The sequence below is a fragment of the Aptenodytes forsteri genome, unplaced genomic scaffold (assembly GCF_000699145.1).
Source record: "Aptenodytes forsteri isolate BGI_AS27 unplaced genomic scaffold, ASM69914v1 Scaffold258, whole genome shotgun sequence".
In the NCBI taxonomy this organism is placed as follows: domain Eukaryota; kingdom Metazoa; phylum Chordata; class Aves; order Sphenisciformes; family Spheniscidae; genus Aptenodytes; species Aptenodytes forsteri.
In genome coordinates, this window is record NW_008795250.1 from 2,996,155 (window position 1) to 3,016,461 (window position 20,307).

Consider the following 20,307-nt stretch of genomic DNA (forward strand, 5'->3'; position numbering starts at 1 on the left):
TTAACCCTCCGCTTCCTGCAGCCAAGACTCCTGTGCAGCGTAACCACCTTCTCCTTGCCCATCTCCCTGTATCATCTCATGAATTCCCAGTTTTCTGACCCATATTTTTTGCCTGAAATTACACTGTGTAGCAATAAGATCCAGGTCAGGCAGCAAGCGCCGGGAGCGGTGTTGCCCTTGCACAAGAGCAGATCCGCCTGTGCTGGCAAACACCCAGGACCCAGAGCTGCAGGAACGTGCAGGCTCGTACCGGTGGCGAGATCCAGCGAGGGGCGGTCCTGGGCTGTACGTGGGCCAAGTTTTGGAAAGAGGAAGGTAGTGCACAAAATACCGAGAAGTATATACTTCTAGAGACAGGAGTGTAATTAGGTTTATCTTCAGAGTCCTCTGTGAACATTGGTTGATTTTCACAAGTCCCCCAGAAATCATGAAAATGCATGACTCCTGCCTGTTTTATGGGCAGAGAGGTTAAAGAAGAGAGTTTATGTGCATTGCACAGAGCTGCACAGAGCAGCTTCGTTAAACAGCGGCTAGCCAATTTTCTCTCATGTTGTTCTACAGCGTCATCTCCCCACCTGTTTTTTTAGCCGCTGACTTGGGTCCTTCCAGCACAGAGGGAGGAGAAGTGCCTGCCTGGACCAGGCAGGGCTGGGAATAGCTGTTCCTTTGCCCTCAGGGAATAACGTTGCTGCCAGCAAGTGGCCGAGGGCCTCCCGGGCTCTGCGGCTGCCGCTGAGACACCAACCAGCAATTACCACCTTTCTCTGCCCTGGAGGAACCGAGCTGATGCAGATTAATTTGGGTTTTCCTACCACTTCACAATTCTCTTGAAATCCTTTTCAGCTCGTGCTTGGAGAAAGCCTGGATGAAGATATAGGTTCTTCTTAACCTCCTATATGTGGTCTTGGGGTTGGGCAACACCAATGAGTAACTGGAAGGTGGACTGGGAGCAGGGGCATCTCATTTTGAAGGTTCGGAAAGTTGTCAGATGATGGATTTTTGGCAGAGGGCTTTCTTTTTGACAGTCGTATTATGCAGAGGTAAAATAAGACTCAAAGCCATCTGAATTCAGAGTGAATATGGGAGGAGACCTGCATCTGAAGTTGATCACAAAAATGAATGTGAAAGTGTATCTCTTCATGAGTGTAAATTTTGATTTCAGTGGTCAGACACAGCTGTCCTATAAAAATAGTCATGGAGAGCTTGTATAGCCTTTGCAGAAGTTGGCTTGACCAGAGCTACCATTCGCCTGGTTGTGGTAGCTTGGGGCTTTGATGTGAATCATAGAATCATAGAAGCATTAAGGTTGGAAAGGACCTCTAAGATCATCGAGTCCAACCGTCAACCCAACACCACCATGCCCACTAAACCATGTCCCTAAGCACCTCATCTACACGTCTTTTAAATACCTCCAGGGATGGGGACTCAACCACTTCCCTGGGCAGCCTCTTCCAATGTTTAACCACTCTTTCAGTAAAGAAATTTTTCCTCATGTCCAATCTAAACCTCCCCTGCCGCAACTTGAGGCCATTTCCCCTCGTCCTATCGCTTGTTACTTGGGAGAAGAGACCGACCCCCACCTCGCTACAACCTCCTTTCAGGGAGTTGTAGAGAGCGATGAGGTCTCCCCTCAGCCTCCTTTTCTCCAGGCTAAACAACCCCAGTTCCCTCAGCCGCTCCTCATCAGACTTGTTCTCCAGACCCCTCACCAGCCTCGTTGCCCTTCTCTGGACACGCTCCAGCACCTCAACGTCCTTCTTGTAGTGAGGGGCCCAAAGCTGAACACAGTATTCAAGGTGCGGCCTCACCAGTGCCGAGTACAGGGGCACGATCACTTCCCTGCTCCTGCTGGCCACACTAGTTCTGATACAGGCCAGGATGCCATTGGCCTTCTTGGCCGCCTGGGCACACTGCCGGCTCATGTTCAGCCGGCTGTCGACCAGCACCCCCAGGTCCTTTTCCGACAGGTGAAGTGAAGTGAAGGCTGGAGGTTGCAGAAGAAGGCATTGCCCCAGCCACCGAGGACAACCTCGTTGACCAAAACTCATGCTCAACTAACCGGTGGTGGACATAATACTCCCCGGTGCAGGCTGCATTTGCCGAGGAGGCTATTTATAGCTAGTTAAGCCTATTTAATTGCTGGTGGACCATGTGGTTTGGTGATAGGTGGGAAGAAGACCTAGATCCTAACAAAGACCGTGCCCCAAGAGAACTTGGGATTATGGGAATGGAGACAATTTTCATATCCCAATATGCGTGTGTGTTTGATGTCAGCAGTAAGGAGAAGATCAAAAGATGAAGCTGGATAAAAAAAATAACACCTGGTCATCGTTCTTCCACTGTTTTTCAAGGGAGTATTTGGAAGATGTAAATCAGACCTTTGATATCCAATTTTAGTTAAACATACAGTGAATTATTTTGGGAAAACACAGTGGGATTTGGCTTATCTTGCTTGCTGACAGGATTCGTAGCGTATTATTTCTGAACCGAGTTGTGAATAAGTTATTTGATACAGCTTGTTTTATGCTCATAGCAGCACTGCTGCATATCGGTTTCACTCTGACTCTCCGTTTTCCTTGGTCTTCTCTCTGTCGCTTTTAGCTTCTTTTATGTTCTCATGATCCTCTACAAACTGTCTGAAATTTGACCTTTATTAATGAGGTCAGAGATTTTTTTCTCCTCTTGAGAACTAGATTGCGAAACCTCAAAGAGTCTCTTATTTAATTCTCCTTCCATAAATTAGGTTAAGAATTGTTAGAAGTCTGTCTCGTTGCTTAAAATGATGATATAGTGTAGATCGAGGTGGACCTAAAGGCATTTCTTCCAAGGGTTTTTTTTAAGCTTTTTCCCATTTGGTTCTTGCGATGTGTCTTACTTTCTTCCTAAATAACCCTGCTGCTGTTTTCAGATGAGGTGCTGCATACGTGGTGATGATGGTGAATGCGAATTCATGGCCATGAAGAAAATTTATGGCTGAATTAATGAAGCAGTCATGAAGAAATCATGGCCATGAAAAAAATTCATTTAAATTTAATTAACTATTTTATTCGTGGCTATCTGACCTCAGAGGAAAAATTGCTGAACACGCAACAGGTTTCATGCATATCTGTTCTTTATTTTTAGGTCCCAACTTCCAAATTCGTAGCAAATCACTACCTCCCCCTTTATATTATAGGCCATCATGTGTATTGCGGTGATGTAGATTGGAGTAGTCCTTTTAGATTTAGTGGTGATGGGGTTTTGTTTGTTTGTTTGTTTTTTACAGTATTGGCTTTGGAATATTGTAAAAAATAAAAAGAAATTTAAAACGGATAAAAAATTAAAAAATAATAATAAAAAATATTTTTCCCCAGAATTGGAAGCAAACCTATTTGTGATTGCCCAAATGTACCTCCGTGGTGGAATGACATCACCAGCGTGCGTTTGGGGTGACATAAATCAGCTCCAACGATCGCTATTTATTGGCGGTTTGGGAATTGCAGAGCATGTGAACGTAGCTTCAAGTCCGTCGTTTGCTGAAAGCCCTTAAGACTCGTGCTCGGTGTTTAAATGTCACGGCTGTGACATTTTTGAGGAAAGCATGAGGTCACTTTTATCATCTCAACCAGAAGGTGATTCCTAACCCAGGGTTCTCCCAAATTTTAAAAATCCTTATAGATGTACGCTTCTAATTACAGGAATTTTGCTATAGATTTGATATACTAAGTAATGCAGTCGTGTGCTGCAGGCTTGTCTGTGCTGCGTACTTGTTAATTTTAAATGTTAGTTTTGATAACGGAACAACATTAACGCATAAACTAGACTTGGCTAATTGACGTCTAAATTATATTACATCTTTGCATGATTTCCTTACAGCACTCATTCAGCGTGTGAATTTGAAACTGATGAATTAGAATATTTGTAAATATAAAATTCCTTCAGTTATATTTTTTTTATGTATTGGACTGCAAACTTAATCCTAAAACCAGCCAGATTGTGTGCTTTTGTCAGGCAGTTTAACAAAATAATTTCATTTATGCATACTTCAATGGAAATAATTTTTTTTCACCTTGCTATAAGAAATGACTCTACTGGTAGATTTGTGCTGCTTTATAATGGAAAAACCCATATAACCCTTTCGCGTAGGTACCATGAGATTTTTTTTTGGCCAGAAAGCAGAAAAATAGCCATAAATTCCCAATTTCTCATTTTTAAAAGTTTTACCAGCTTAAATGCATTGACCTCTTTCTTTCGGGAACTCTGCGATGCTGCCTCCTGCAACAGGGGGCGAACAACCTGATTCACTGCAGAGCTCTGCCCTAATTTCTCTGGCGTGAAACTGCAAAAAAACCCCCCACATCTTAAAATTTGTATTCTGGAGGTGTTTGGGAGTTATCCACATAGTCAGTGATGTGAGAAAAATGCTGGGTTTCCCCGTGTAACAACCATGGCAGAATTAACCATCCTCATCTTGTATGCGCAGTTCGATACCTGCAGTGATTTTGTTACACACAGATTTTTTTTTTCTTTTTGAGTTCTGTTCATTTTACCTCTCTGAGCTTGTTTAATTTTGGGTGTCAGCAAAAACTTATAAAAAGACAACTCCAAATATAATATTTTAATAGGATTTTTTAATAACTGGAATAGCCGTTTTTTTCTATATATAACTGTTCTGTTTTGCTTTATAAATGTATTTACATACACACATTAAAATCTATTTTAGTAGCAGTTTCAACACAGTAAATTAACCAGCATTAAAAAAAAAGGGGGAGGTTTTTTGTACTAAGCTCTTTCATATTAAATTATGTTTGTGAGAGCTTGAAAACCTTGTTTAGTTTAAAGTGTTCACTGGTGGCAGGGGCTTAACTATGTCCACAGAGCATCAGCGTGGCGCTTGTGAAAGCCGGTGTCGGTAATTCCATGAGGATTCTGGAAGTGTGAGCGTTTTATCTTCTAAGTCTTGTTTTTATGTAGTGCAATAGAGACTTTTATCTAGAATAATTTTGGGGAGCTCTTGTGTATTGTAGGGAGAAGCTTGCACAGCGGCGGGGGGGGTGGGGGGGGGGTTTGCTTTGCTTAGGCAAGGACAATGCGAATGGAGCATTGGTGTCGTGGATGAGAAAAAGTCACTTTGTTGTGTTTCCGTCATCACTTTTTCCATGTATAATATAGATAAAATATGAGCTGTTAATTATGCGAAGAGTTTAAGAAGAATTCTTACTGAAATCTATTTAAAAAAAAGGATGAAGCAGAAGATTTCTGCTCGTTAGGCTGTTGTTTAATGAATATATCTGTGAGCAAAAGGGTTGCCACGTTCGTTGGGACAAGCAGGAGAAGGATGCTTGAGCCTGGGGAAGCAGCGAGTGAGAGCGAATCCCTCTGCCAGGTTCAGTCCTTGGTCCAGTGGCTTCCCGATTTCCATCTTCTGGTCAAACAGCTGTTTCTTATGGGCGTTTTGCTGAGTGATGCAAACTTCTGGGAAGCTGGCCAAGGACCTTCAGTGGTCATCCTTGCCATGGCATGGGTGGGGGTGAGGAGGTAGAGTCTAGCCCTGGAATAGGGAGAAAAGCCTGAACAAAGGATAGAGTAGCCAAAGACCTCTTGGAAAAATGAGTTAGAGTGTTATTGTTGTGCTTATACGCTTTTTTTTTAATTGTGTTTTCACTTGTTCTCTATTGTTGTGCTTATACGCTTTTTTTTTTAATTGTGTTTTCACTTGTTCTGGTAGCTGAAGTCCGTATCATACAAAGCTTCAACTCACAAGCCGGGTGGCTGCTCTGCCCACGGCAGCTCTCTCTGTTCCAGCCGTAGGTGGTTCCCTGGTCAGGATTGGAGTACAGAAGGAATATTGTCCTCCCACGTTACGTGGTCTGTTGAAAACGGACAAACTGCAGCGTAGAGAGACTTGCAGATAGCCTGGTTTATATTTCTGGCAGTGGAGTTAGGGTAGTCTTAGGAAGGCAGTCTTATGAAACTCAGAGTGCAGATAAGACCAATAAAATTAAAACCAGAGTGCCTGGCAGCTCTCAGGTTCTTCTGCGGTGGAGGTTTTTCTCCTCCCTGCTTGAGATTTGGTTCACTTGACCAGTGCTAATGCTTTTACCGCGCTTAATATTTTTATTCAATTAATTGTGATGTATGAACAGAACCCGTGTATAAGTGAGATGGCTTTGGTTAGACATGGAAGCTTACCCCGGAGCGCAGTTTGCTAACAAACTGCTGGTGGAGCGCTCTGTGCACACGTCCTTCAAACACTTCACTCCTTTTCTGATGACAACAGGCTTGCTAGATGGACAGAACCTGAGTTTTATTTGCAACTAATTATTAATCACTTGTTTAACAGAACAGTCATATACAGGTTTGGAAGTTGCAGCAGAAATTGTACCTACTTAAGCTTGTTTTTCACCCTGGCTCCCTGTGTCAGTCAGGTTTATCTGCTGTCACATCCTCACCTCCCTCTTCCCCCGTGTTTACCAATTTCATCCAACGAGCAGAGAGGGCTCAAGGTACTGGGTTCTCAAGTTTTATGAAATCCAGTACGTACATGAAAGAGAAAGATCCACATTTCTACTCCTGTTAAGGGAAGGAGGGATAGTCTGAGCCCCGGGAGTGATGGGTTGCACTTCCTTGCAGGCCAACATACGTGTGGCCAGGGTCCACTGCTGCCCCTTGCCTGGCTGGTACGGGAGGAGCGGGGTTGGTTCAGGAGAAGAGGGGGCCAGGAGACTGCAAAGCAAGCTGTGAATTTGCAGTGGTGTTGGCCTCATTTTGCCAACATAAAAAACCTTGGTGCACCCATGTCTTGATGACCCTCTCAAGAGGTCATTGTAGGTTAGAAGAGAGAGGAGAGACCAAACAGGGTTAGGGCTCTTCAATTTGGAGAAAAAGCTGGGGTGGGATATGGTTCAGGTTTAAAAAAATCATCAAAGTGCTGGGAAAAAAGCATTTTAGAACTGTAACTCACCAAATCCTGCAATTTATGTTGTGGAGTATGGATTTAGTAAAAGAAAACGCTTCTCTATTGTGAACGTCTGAGAGGCCATGAGGGATCGTAGTGTCAATGGGTTTAAAAAAAAAAATTCTATGGGTACCTCTTTACACATCTCTTGCCCATGAACTAAAGGGAGCACAGAGGTGCCTCTTCCCCCTCCCTCATCCCAAAACTGTGGGTGCTGGTAGAAAAGGGTGACGGACCACAGAAGAGCCATGCTGACATACCCAGGATGGGATGCCATGCTTGGAGATGCTGGGCTGGGAGGAGTGTTGGGCTGGTCCTGCAGAGCATTTCTTGTGTCCTGGTGGCAGGGGCTGGGATGGCTGTGCCAGAGCATGGGGCCCTGGGACAGCATCCATGGGAAATGAGGCTTGGTTCCCTTCCCTGCCCGGAGAGCTTCATTCAAGGCAAGCAGTAGCCAAGTCTTCAAAGGGCGCAGAAGGCAGGGAAAGCAGACTCTTGGGTCGTTAGGTTAGAAAAGGAGCTTTTGTTTTGGTTGCTCAACAGCTCTGTTGCCGGTGTTTTTAATTATGAAGGAACCTGACTCAGGGAATGGATTTGAGCCTTCCTTTTCAGCAGCATTACTATTTTTACATTACTTTACATCCCCTTCGGTAAGGTGAGAGAGACTCAACCATTCAAAAAATCAGGCTGTCTGGGTTACGCTTCTCAGTAGGAAACATTCATCTGATCCATCTGATATGCAAGGTGGATATTTTATATTCGATACTATTTTACTTCTGACCAGACTTATTTTCCTTCGTTGCAATGGGTTATTTCCATGCAAACCTCTGCCGTGCAGGTGTTTCTTTGGAAGGCTTGCAGCTGGAGTGTGTTTGCATAGACACCCTCTAGTCACCTTGTAGGCATCTTTCTGTGGACTGTCTTCATGGTGTAAGCCTTTTTTTCCAACCCTACCCCCATTTTTTCCCCTCAAAAGATAAATACTGTCTTAGATCCAATAGAATAACTTGGAACTGGGTTCAGGTTTCTTTGAAGAAACAACTCTAAAAGGACTTTCTTTTAGAAAGAGGCCATCTGTCCAGATATCTAAAGTTACATGTTGCCTCGCTGATGTAGGTGATGTCTTCCAGATGGCATATCATCAACAATTCCAGTAAAAATTAAAAGTCCTGCTATTAAGTATATTTAATTCTGTTTGTATGCTTTTGATTGTGTACTGCGTACAAATAATCCATTTACTTTATGTGATTTTATTTTAATCTGCATTCTTACTTTTCTTGCAGACTTTATCCATTGGAGTACTTGATATCTTTGGGTTTGAAGACTATGAAAATAATAGTTTCGAGCAATTCTGCATTAACTTTGCCAACGAGCGCTTGCAGCACTACTTTAACCAACACATCTTTAAACTTGAACAGGTAGGTCTGGAAATATTTACTCTCTGATGCCAATGAGTGTTGACGTGAGTTTGTGGCACCGATAAAGTTCTTAAATTGTCTTTTTAACTCTTGCACGTTAAGGAGTGTACATTGTATTATTCAAATTTAACTTCTAATTTACCATATGACTTACTGCTACCTGTAAAATAAAATCCAGCCAGAGATTTGCTTGTTTTAAATAAACATTTTGGGATACAAGTATCCTCAAACATCATGAAGACCTTAACGGTTGCTCTTTTGTCTCCTTGATATATGCTCAGAGGACTCATCCATGAGCAATTCCTTTCTTGCCTTTGTCTGGACTTGCTGCTGTGTCATTTAATATCGTATCAAAGTTATTTTTCGGCATCTGTTGAAAATGCCACCCCAGTCTTCTGGTGTTTTTTTGCTTTCCACTGTTAATCTGTGGGGAGGGAGGGGACATGTCACTCTCATACATGTTCTGCAAGGTCAGACTTGAGATCCTTACGACATCCAATAGCCATAGCAGATTAGGAAATGTTGAACTTTAAGCTTTGCTTTAGGTTTGTTAAGACTGGGTGTCACTTTCCAGCTTCAAATTAATATGCTGTAAGAGATATAACAAAAATACAGGCCATAATTTAGCAGGTAACATATACGACAAGATGGCATAGTTTATTAATTAGGATGGGAGGAGGCTTATCCAAACATCATTTGTTATCTAACAACAAGCAGGACAAGAAAACTGCTAAAGTACGTGTTGTTTCATGGATGCACAATGTATAATTGGGCTGTATAATACAGTAAATGTGTTACAGACCTTCAAAATGCCTTTTTTTTTTTTTTTTTAATGCCAGTCCACATGCCCTCCCTCCAAGTGAAATTCTTCTTTGGGTGTGGTCAAGAGAAATCCTCCTTATCATTAGTTTCGGTAGAGCTAGTGTTTGATGACCTGCGCTCCATGGCCTGAGTCCAGCTGAGATCAAAGAATTAAACCAGCCCTTCCCAGAAACCCTGATAGTTTCATTTTGGGCCTCAGTGTTATAAGAGATCTGAAAAGTCAGAAAGAGAAGTCTCCTTGAATATGAGGATGGTCAAAAATAAGTAATATAGCTCTGAGTGGATCATTTGGGGGATGTTTGCTCTAGAGTTTGATGCTTCGCTGTTAACTCTCCTTTTGGTCAAGAAGGTGGAGCAGAGCTGCTCAAATGCATTTTATTTTGGTTTTTTAGCTGATCTTTGTATGCTGATGCACCCTTCTCAATAGGTGCTCTAAGAAGTTAATGAGAAAACCTGACTGTATTTCTAGGAATAGACCTATTTCTAGGTCTATTTTACCATTATCCACCATAAAAAGGCAAACTAAAAGACTATCGCAAAGCCAATATAGCTATTTTTTTCTATAAAGGGTAACCGATACACTTTCTGGAAAAGACTTGGGGAGGGAGGACCCTTCCTGAAAGCTGGAGAGAGATGATACCTCGGTGAGGTGGGATTTCAGGGCACTTGGGTTTCGGCAGCCTCCGCCAGCTTCGCAGGAGCGAGCCGAGATGCCGTCATCCATAAGGGAATTCCCGTGCTCGGGCTGGGATTTCTTAGCAGGCCAGTGCTCCTCCCCGAGCCCAGGGTATATATGCAGAGCTCCTGATTGCAGCAATCTGTAATTCTCCTTGGATCGGCTTATAGCCAGTGACCTAATTAGCTTTCTCCTATAAATCTGTCAAGCACATGAAGTCATTAAAATCAGTATTTGCTGTATGGATGAGAGGAGCAGTTGTTGAGGCATCCGATTGCAAAGGGCTCATTCCAATTCTTAATGCCGGAGCACGTCATCCGTCCAGGGCTGGAGCGCTGCAAGCTCTGCTGGTGGAAATTATGGTCATCTCTACATAGTTCGCTTTCTATAAATATAAATAAGCTGTACAGCTGCGTGAGCGCTAATTCTTGGGTGAATTATTTGTATGGTTTAATCATTCACTTTTCCTCTTCTTGGAGTTATGTGCTGCATGTGGAGGAGTGGATTTGATGGATAGAAAACTGATGATACATATTCAGATCTTGGGTCTTCAGAACATCCTTCCTTCCTAGCTGTCCCAAAGATTAACCTGCTTTTTAATGATAGTTGCCAGACTACAGATGAAGACTAGGTAGTTAATACTGTGTTTCAAGATGGCAAAATAGTTATGTTACTTTGAATTGTGAATTTATCTGAGATATTTGTGGCTTTACAAGGGTTTATTTGATGCCTTGATGGCTAAAAAAAACGTGGGGTTATTGGTGATGGGTACCTGAAGTGGAGGGGTCCTCCTCTGCATCCAGAGATAGGCTTCTTGTATCTCCAAAGCTTACAGGAGGCTGAAGACAGATTGCTGAGATATTTGGACACTTCTGCTAAAAGGAATGACAAATTTAAGTATTCACTAAGGATTTTTCTTAAAATCGTAATAGAATTTGTGTGCAAGAACGGTATTTAGCCATGATGTAATTGTTGCTGTTGCATACTGCTGATGTTATGGAAACCAAAATACCTACCACAAAGTCATCTAACAGAAGCATGGGATTATTTTAACCTTTATTTTATTTTTTTTTTCCCTTGGTGAAATCTAATACAATGCGCCTTGCGAACCTTTTTTTAAACCTTCTGTCTGAAGACAATGCTATTTCCAGCTGTTTGCAAACAACCGGCCGAGGCATCCTTGGGCAGTCTGGCTTCAGCCTGATGCCTCCTATAAATACAGCTGCTGTTGTGGTGCTTATTGAGAGTCTGCAAAGGTCTTTGCAATAGCAACCTCCTCTCTTTGAGCCAACCATGAGAATAAGGATAACGCATCTCTGCCCGCTGTTTATAGTAAAATAGGAGGAGAAGGAAAAAAAAGGTAAATGTTAGAGTTCTGCCTTGGTTAAAGACAGTTACTGATGTTTCTTTACCACTTTCTTTTTAAACCAACGGTTCTGGATCGCGAAGTAAGATTTAGTGATGATTCATGATACATGGGAATATGCTTTAGCAGACGATGGAAGAGTATAAGAAAGACAAACCCTAGCTAGGCGGTAAAGCCCAGGCTCACAAATCCTGGTCTACCTGTATAGGCAAACTCTTGGATTCGGACCGATAACAATCTATTTATTAATCTAGAAAGATTGCTATTGCAGGAATCATAACTTAAATACAGCCTGCCCCACCACGTAGCAAGGGTGGTTTTCTCCTCCCCGTGTATCTTACAGGTTTATAGGGTGGAGGTTGGATGAGGGGCTGTAGCTGGTGGCTGCAACTGCTGCCTGGTGCGGTGCTTGCTCTGGGCGGCAGGAGGATGGAGTGTCCTTCACCAGGCTCCACGCAAAGTGCAGACGCATTTAGCTCTTCCAGACAGCACTGTCTCATCCCTCCCTCGGGCTGGCGACTTCAGGCGAGACGTCCCCGTAGCTCTTGGACTCGTTAGGTGCTGTCAGAGCATCACACCTTGGCGGCAGTTCTCTGTTCCCCGGTGGCTGCTCCATCCCCCTGTCCTCCTCAAGTGGCCTCTGCAGAGCAGATAAGCCCAGAGCTGCCATGACGTTCAGATAACACCCAGGTGCTTCTGGGAGAGGAAAATAGCATTTTTGCATTGCAACTTGCCTTTTTTTTTTTTTCTTTTTTTCCTTTTTCAGTTTAGGGCATTACACAAAATAATTGCTGTGTATGAAGATGTAGTTTGGAGGTCACCAGTAACATAGCACCCATGATAGGAGTTTTCTCCAAGTTTCCAGATCTTTGGCAGTTTGAGGGCCAGGAATACAAGTTTTTATTTCTTTATGTATCCCGTTCTCCAAACTTTGTCATCTTTGACCTCAGCGATCTTCCTCCATCCCTGCTCAGGCTCATCCAATGCTCTGCTTTTTGGTTACTCCCACCCCACCCACCTTTCCCTATTTCAGCTGATGCTTTGCAAGGTTGAAAGGTCATCCCATGGCTTTCCATCCCACAAGTGTTGCTGTTTAAGTTCTTTTCTACCCCATTTTCTACCTTTTGTTTACCCACCAAACCTCAATTTTGAGGACATCCTTCTAGTGTTTAAAAAAATTAATGAACAACAGAGGTTGAGACTGGGAAAAAAAATATTATTTGGAGCGCGATCAACTGGCATGAGCTCAGGTGTTGAGCAAAGTCTATTTTCTGGCATGGTCCCTGGTGAGCTTGATGTCCCAGCCAGCAAACGTCAGCCTGCTCAGATAGAAAAACTTAATTTCATAAAGATAATGCGTCCTATGAAATGTTTGCTCAGCCATCTAAAACTCCATAAATATTTAGGGAGCATTTATAGGTTTTACTGGTCCTGTGTAATAGGTGGAGAAATCTGACAGTCCAGACTAAATCATGAACATTATAACAATTTGTTCATTGCGGTGGGAGTGAATTAATTTAAAAAAGCATCGATTTGTCGCCGGACGCGGTGATAGGTGGTTTATTTAGTCTGTGAAATGGCTGCGATGCCTGTGATGTTTTAAAGCATCTTGGATATGCAGGGTTTCTCTGGCCGTGCTGCTCTGTCTGCCAGCAGCCTTTCCATGTTGTTTAGAGAAAATAAAATATGAAAATTTTAAATAAATAAATTTAAAATAAATAAATTTTTTAAAATGAAAAATAATTAAATTAAAAATAAATTATGAAAAAAGGGTCTTTCTCCTACTGCTTGGAGCACTTTTTCCCTTCCTTCCGGTAAGGGGCTTTTTTTGTATCTCATCGCTCTGAGATGAGAGGTGTGAATGCCTCTATCGCCTCTGAAGACAAAAGCCAACCATCAGAAGTCAACCGTTGAGGACTGGGAGGCTCGGTTCAAATTTCTGTTTTTGTTGGAGATGGGAGAGTGGGCGCTCTCTGAAAAATGCTGCCGTCAGCTCTGTGCCATATGACAGGCGGAGAAATAACAAGCTGCACAAGTTATTGATTTATTATTTGGCTATATGCCATTGCGTGTAGCTCATATTTAAAAAAAAAAAGGATGCTTAGCATACATAACTCATATTTCAAAAAAAAAAGGATGCTTAGAGTTGTTTAAACATTATCTTTAGGATAGGAAGATTTCAAACTGCAGGACTGAAACAAAACATGACCCTGGTTGTCATTGGTCCCCCAAAGCATTGGCTTGGGTCCTTCCTGGGCGCTGCGTGGCCGGGGCTGGGCCCAGGGGGGCTTCGTTTGCCATCCCCTTGTTCCTGAGTTTCTCCAGGTGATGAACGTTCATGTGCAACATCTACAACATCATAATATATTATGTATATATACTAGAATATCATAGAATAGTTTGAGTTGGAAGGGACCTTCAAGGTCATCTAATTCCAACCCCCCACCATATATAATATATAAAGTATAATATATAATATATAATATATGAACCCCCAGAATTAGTATTCTTAAATCTGTGTAGCAGCATCCTAGGGAAGCAAATTAGAAAACGTGCTTAAAATATCATTAGAAAATACTCTAGAAAGCTTTCCTGGTGTGATGTGCTGGTGTAAAAGACTTCGAAGTTTTCTGCGTCTTTTCTACATTATATTTAGCTATCTGTAAGAAACATGTTTGGGTTGCTTTGGTTTTTTTTTTTATTTGATTCCTTGACCCTTACTTAAAGCCCAGTGCAGAGAAGTACTGTGCCTGTGAAGCCCAGCTTTTGTGAAAATATCATCATTGTGGCTGACAGCATAAAACTCTTGAGATAAATCCACAGAGAGCTCCTATTTGCAAGTTCGTTAATGTGTAATTTTAAGATTCAAGCTCATATTTTACCTAGGAGAAAGAGAGAGAAAAGCAGAATTGATTTGGGCGACGGACATCAGAAGGTCCAAGCTTTTTTTTTTTTTTTTTTTTTTTTAATTAAAACCAAACACAATTGTGCTAGAGAAGAATTATTTGGGCAAAAAGCTGGTGAGATGAGCAGGCAGGTTCAACATGTGGTTGTCACCACTTCATACTGCGCGTGGCTTTTGGCCAGCGTGTTTGATACAGTCCTTTCCTTAATGAAGTACGGGGCTGGAGGTGGTTTGTGCTGCAGATGATCTGAAGAGGGTCTGGAGTTCCTGCGTGTGTTGGAAACGTGGCTGTCGGGGAGGAGGAGGAGGAGGAGTGTGATGGTCACGGTCCCTTCTGCTCGTCACCTGCTTGGGACAATCTTGCAATAGTGACTTAGGAACGTGGGCTGCTTTAGAAATTATGTGTCTTGCAGTGAGCAAAAGCAAAGGTTATATTGATAAAGAGATTCTCTCAGTGCTGTCTCCATATCTTGGCCTTCACTAATGTTTTTTGTGAGCCGGGCAGGCTAAGGGGAACATCACCAGGCATCCCGTATCCCGTACAGCATCCCGCGACATCTGGGCGCATCCCCGGGCTCTGCTTGCAGCAGTACTGTGTCCTCCCCAAACCGCCTCAGTTCCCCCACTCAAATCCCTTCTTCCATCCCTCATCCCACCCTCCTTGCTGGAGCTCTCCAAGTTGCAGATGCCTTGCTCCAGGTGCCATTATCCCTCTCCCAAGACACCGTCATCTCTTGAGCCCTTTTTTCTTCTTCTCTGAGCTGGTTCCTTGACTTTTTCCAGTTAGGCGATGTTTTCTGCTGTTCGTGGTTCCTACTCGAATATATTGGCTAAATATATGTGGGTTTGGACTGTGCCAGGGGTCAGTCCTGTCCCCCTAACCCAGCCGGAGTCCTGCACCTCGGGGTCGGGTTTGTCCTGGGAACGCCGAGCCTGACTTTCCTCTGGGACCTGCTCCTGAGGCGCAATCCAATGTATGCATATTTATTTTCAAATTATATACATGTACTAATATTATGTACGTTATGAAGACCCCCCCAATAGAAATCAAAAAAGGATGAGATGAAGATGAAATAAACACCACTTTTATTTATTAATGGTACAAAAAGTATTTTCTTCCTGCACCCCAATGCACACCCTGCTTTGGAGAGCACTAGGTGTGCTCTAGGATGACCTAGGATGTTTCTATACTGGTCTCTTAGGGCCAAGGCCTGGGTCATAGTCCAGAACTACACTCATGGGGAAATTCTTGCACGCTCCTTTGAGCTAAATTAGGCAACAACGTAATGAAATCTTTGGTTATTTCAGCAAAAAAGCACTAGCAATACTTGTGAGCAACAGCTTTTCTTTAAAAATAAAAGACCTCGATGCATGTTGGTGGATTTTCACAGGACAGCGTTGTGCAATGTGAGCTCCCTTCTTCTTAAGCAAGAAGATGAGCGAGAAACCTCTAAAAGCCTCTAAACTACTTCAACCCACCTGAAAAAATGTCATATTGAGGCAGAACTGGATGGTCCGTCCTGACCGTGGCTCTTCCACTCGTTACGTGTGAAATTCCTGCCTGGGCAGTTGGTTTGGCATGGTAACAAGATTTCACAGGGGTAGCGTAAGACAACTATATATATGTGTGTGTATATATATGCAATAGGGAGTACTGTGAGCCCACTGTAAGCGTGAATGAATGGGAGAGGAATCGGGAGCAAGTGTATTGACACAAGTTTGGAGTGGGGACTGGAAGGGGAAGAAGACGTTTAGCCTGGAGGACCAGTCTGGTGTTGACCATGACCACTGTGGAGGTCCCCTTCACGCTTCCTAAGCCTGATACATCTTGCAAGGACTGCGTTGATATATATATATATATTTCTTTTCCTCTTTAATTTAGATAGCAAGAAATTAAAGAAATTAATTTGCCAGCAGATCCCACAGCATCTTTAGGCTCATGCTTCTCCTGGCTGTTGTTAGAGCAGGTTGGGAAGAAGGATGCTTCCGCGAAGGGAGCGAACAGGACCGCAGCAGCCTGTGTTTTGCCAGCTGATTCATGCAAAACCGATTTTCCCCATTTTGAGAGCAAAATATAATTTATGACTGAAACCTGCTGTTGCCACTGAAGCGTAGGGAGCTGATCTGAGCTCAGAGATGGATGCTGCAGAGCTAGTGTAGCACGTACGGCTGCGTGCGTGAAACCCTGGGCTGTGAACCTACTATTTTAAATCACTTTAATAATGGACAGCCCAATTTACAACAAAGTAAACTCTCAGGCTGCGTACGTAAAGCAGATGCGAGGTTGTCAGCGGGCGAAGGATCAGCCTCAAAATCAAGCCAAATTCACGTGCCATTTGCTGAGGCGCCATTGAAATGGTCACCTCGAAGGAGAAGACCATCTCAAGGAGCACCTTTGCTTCAAAGCCGGCTACCAACGTGCCGTAAGTGGTTTGCAACTTAAAACGGGCGGCAGAAGAAATGCAGGGGAAGGCTGTTTATCAGAACCCCTGCGTTGCCAGACATTATCATTAAAATAGAGCGGCTTATAAACCTGTTTATAGATTGTATATTTATAGAGCATGAGGATACGTATTTATATATACTGAGTCTGTGGGCGCATTATTAAAAACATAGATATTATATCTATATAATTATATATAGATATTTTTATATATTTTTATATATATTTTTAATATATATATACACATGGCTGCGTGTATAAATGCCTCTTCTACTTAAATTGGGAACAAACATAAAAATCCGTGTTCATAAATGAAAGCCTCGGCATCCTCTTCTGGAGGGACGTCGGGAACTCGAGGCATCCGCGTCGTCTGCAGCACATAAGCGCCGGCACCAAACCAGACATTGGTCTTGTTCATTCGGGAACTCTCTAATAATAAGGTTTTCCCATCTAGAGGACTTGTGATATCAAGCTCATTTTAATTACCAAATTACGCCGGGACGATTCTGCTGGGGCTGGCTCGCGATGCCCGCCTGCGTTTGCTGAACGAGCAATTAATCCTCCACGGGAAGGATTAATTCCTGGATGGACGGATCCTGTGTGGATCTCTCCTGGATGGAGAGATTTCCCCACGCCTTGCTGCCGTTTCCAGCCTTAGAAAAGCTTTCCCAAGCTCCCCAAGATGGATTTTAGGATACATACATATACGGATGTATCCAGAAAGGAGCTTTTACAAGGTTTAGCTCCTTTAGCTTATCATATAACAATGACCTATTTTAATGTAATTTTTAAAACATTAAATATTATGTTCTTTCCTGGAAGGTTTTCAATATAGTTCGCAAAATACGGCTTTGTTTCAAATTTTTGAACTGAGCTTTTTGAGGCGTTATTCATATCTTCTTGTCCATCAGCATCTGGAGGGTTGATGGTACCTTGTTACTGGGTAAGCGATCAAGAGAGAAGCAATTTACATGCTTGGGTTTAGCGGCTCTAAGCTTGTATTTGCAAAGGTTTATATTTTTGTGGGTGTCAAATTGACTTGCAATATTTTTTAAGAATATTTTGAGATTATTTTAAGCTGGGGAAGTCAGCTAGGAATAGAGGGAGACGTGGAAGGGGGGTTTAATTCCTAGTTTCTCACTTTGCAAACGCCGCCTGAAGCTGAAGCAGATGGTGTCGGAGCCAAGAAGAGAGGAATTTCCCACCCTTCTGTTTAGTCACGAATTTTCAGGCAAACTATATACATTTAGACATCCAAAAGTATCTGCCTATTGATTGCTTCAGGGTGTATGGCTCTGGATTATGCAAGGTTTTACGACAGGAACATGATACGAAGTGTTCCCATGTGGAGTTACACTGGAAAAAGGGATTTTTCAGTTGATTTCCAACTTTATTTTGGGAATTTTCATTGTGTAAACAAGGCTTTCCTATGCCTTGGTAATGAAAGGCTCGGGCAGATAAACTTCTGGGGCTTATCTAGCTCCATCTCTGAGGAGGTGAATGAGCTGATGGGGTTTTCCTTTGCTCTTGTGATGTACTCGAGCATTTCTGAAGCAGGGATTGCCATGCTTTCGGGAAACAGACAATGCCATATTTCCCTTGCAAGCGGTTCCATGCAAATAATTAATCATTTTGTTTTAGGTTTCCTTCTTAATATGCTTTAATTTTCTAGTTGGACTTGACAAAAGATGAAACAGCACTGCATGCTACATCTTACCCTTCTTTTTACCTTCAACCTTGCCCCATCCCCACGAAAGAGGAGAGCGCATCATCCCTGTCTTTGGGTTTTAAATGCTGTATTTTGGGGATGCTTCTCAATTTTCACTGCAACTAATAGCAATATCCCTACAGTAGAAGACGTCTGCTTCCTGGGCACTGAAGTGCTGAGGTATTTTCTTGGCTTGCAGGCTGTGTGGACGGATGCCCAACACCCTCCAGACCTCTTTAGATCATGACACATTTTTGACCTTTGATATCCCGTGATAGGGCAACAAATGCCACGCATCGTGGAAAAACCCACGCCTTTATATTCAGGCCTGATTTTTCACTGCTTTTTGATTTGAATTTACTAATCCCTCGGCTTTGTGCTTTGAGACAGATGGGAAACTTCTATTATGTTTTTTAATTTGTATTTTTATCACATCTCTCCTGCTTCGTTTCTTCTCTGGGTTTCTATGCTCCTCTCCTCTAAGTTTTTCAAGCTCCAGATCACTCCCTCCACCCACCTCTTAATGTTACCGTACGATTTTGAGGAGCAATAGCCCCCAGTGAGCACAATACTCTAGATAAGTGTGAGCTTAAAAATCATATTCAATACTTTCTCCTCTAATAATGCCTTTTAGTGTTTGGTTTTACTTACCGTTGACCATGGCTGGATATGGAGTAATTCATAATAGAGCATGTGTGGATGTGTAGAGATGTTTTCCAGCACCTCCAAGATGCTCTTGGGCTGTGGGTATTTTCTCCCACTCGGGATATATAAACCTTTAATTCTGCTGCGGATTAGAGCGTGTTTCTGTTTGGCTTAGCATTGAAATAAAGTCCTGACAAGAGAACTGATCCAGCGGTAAAGATAATGGGACTTGTTTCTCTGCACATTGAACTATAAAATTACGGATGTTTTCTGTTTGTAGCAGTCGGGTTTCCATCAAGTCTTGCGTCCCAGTTGGGAAGGTTTTCCTGATGCTCAGCACATGTATTTTAATCTTAAATTCGTTATTATGTGTGGCATAAGCAGTGTTTGTACTCTGGGGTCGGTTGTAGGCAGGCAGGGTTTCTCTTTAATAGTGCTTAGCTATCTCTTTACTAGAGTTCCTTTAATTTTCATATGTAAAAATGTTGGAAATTTTGCCACTTTCTGTTTATTTGGTACCCCAAATCTTACACGCTAATACGTCTTGTGTGATATTCAGTAAAGATTTATGCTCGTATTCTGAGTACATGCATTTCAAAGTCTGGACCCACGTTTTATGGTCCTTTTTTATGGTCTTTAGGGTCTTTTTTTATGTTTGAACATCACAAATTGTGTTTCATGTCGTATCATTCGGGTCTATCTGAGCATTTTAAGCTCTAAAAAAACCCTATCCCTTGCAAACAAGAAAAACTCAAACTAATACTGCCTTTTCTTATGGGCCACCTCCCTGCTTAGCCACATCTTTCTAAATATTCAATGCAGTGATGAAGTACACATATATATGTATTTTTTTCCCCCTAAAGAGAGGCAAAACGAAGTCACTAACCCCCTTCTCCCTTGAGCTTCAGCTGAGTCAGAGAGGCCAAATCCACATTACACAATTTTGCTGACCTGGCTGCTGCAGCAAGCGCACTGATGCAGCTACGGCAACGCAACCCTGCTCTGATTTGGGTGACGGCATTGGAGAAGTGATTGCACCCGCGCGAGCAGAACGGGTCCCTTTGACATGCAGTGCCAACGTAGACGTCCTGCCAAGGTCATCGTGGTTGGGGCAGCAGAATTGCTTCTAGATGCGCAATTGGGAAGCATTCATCTACTCATGGTGCCTGTACAGGTCCCCTGGAGAGCAATCAGTAGCATCTCGCCCAATAATTAAACGAAAATATGGAGCTGCTGGACTCTAAAAAAACCCGAATGTCTTTTTTTGGTTCTTTGCTCAATTCCTTTTGCTGAGTTTGCGAGCTCAGTGCTCTCCTCTCCAGCAAACTTGCATCGCTCCACCTTCCAGCAGACCAGGTTTCAGCTATCCAGAGATGGGAGGAGTAAA

At 42.8% G+C, this 20,307-nt stretch overlaps 1 protein-coding gene across 1 annotated transcript in view; it reads left to right on the plus strand.

Annotated features, from left to right (window-relative positions):
- Nucleotides 1-20,307, plus strand: part of MYO9A (myosin IXA) — a 152,997-nt gene that overhangs the window by 78,144 nt on the left and 54,546 nt on the right. Inside the window, exon 9 of the mRNA XM_009278887.1 lies at nt 8,221-8,355. Coding sequence (XP_009277162.1) covers nt 8,221-8,355 — 135 coding nt within the window. The remainder of the gene's footprint in view (nt 1-8,220; nt 8,356-20,307) is intronic.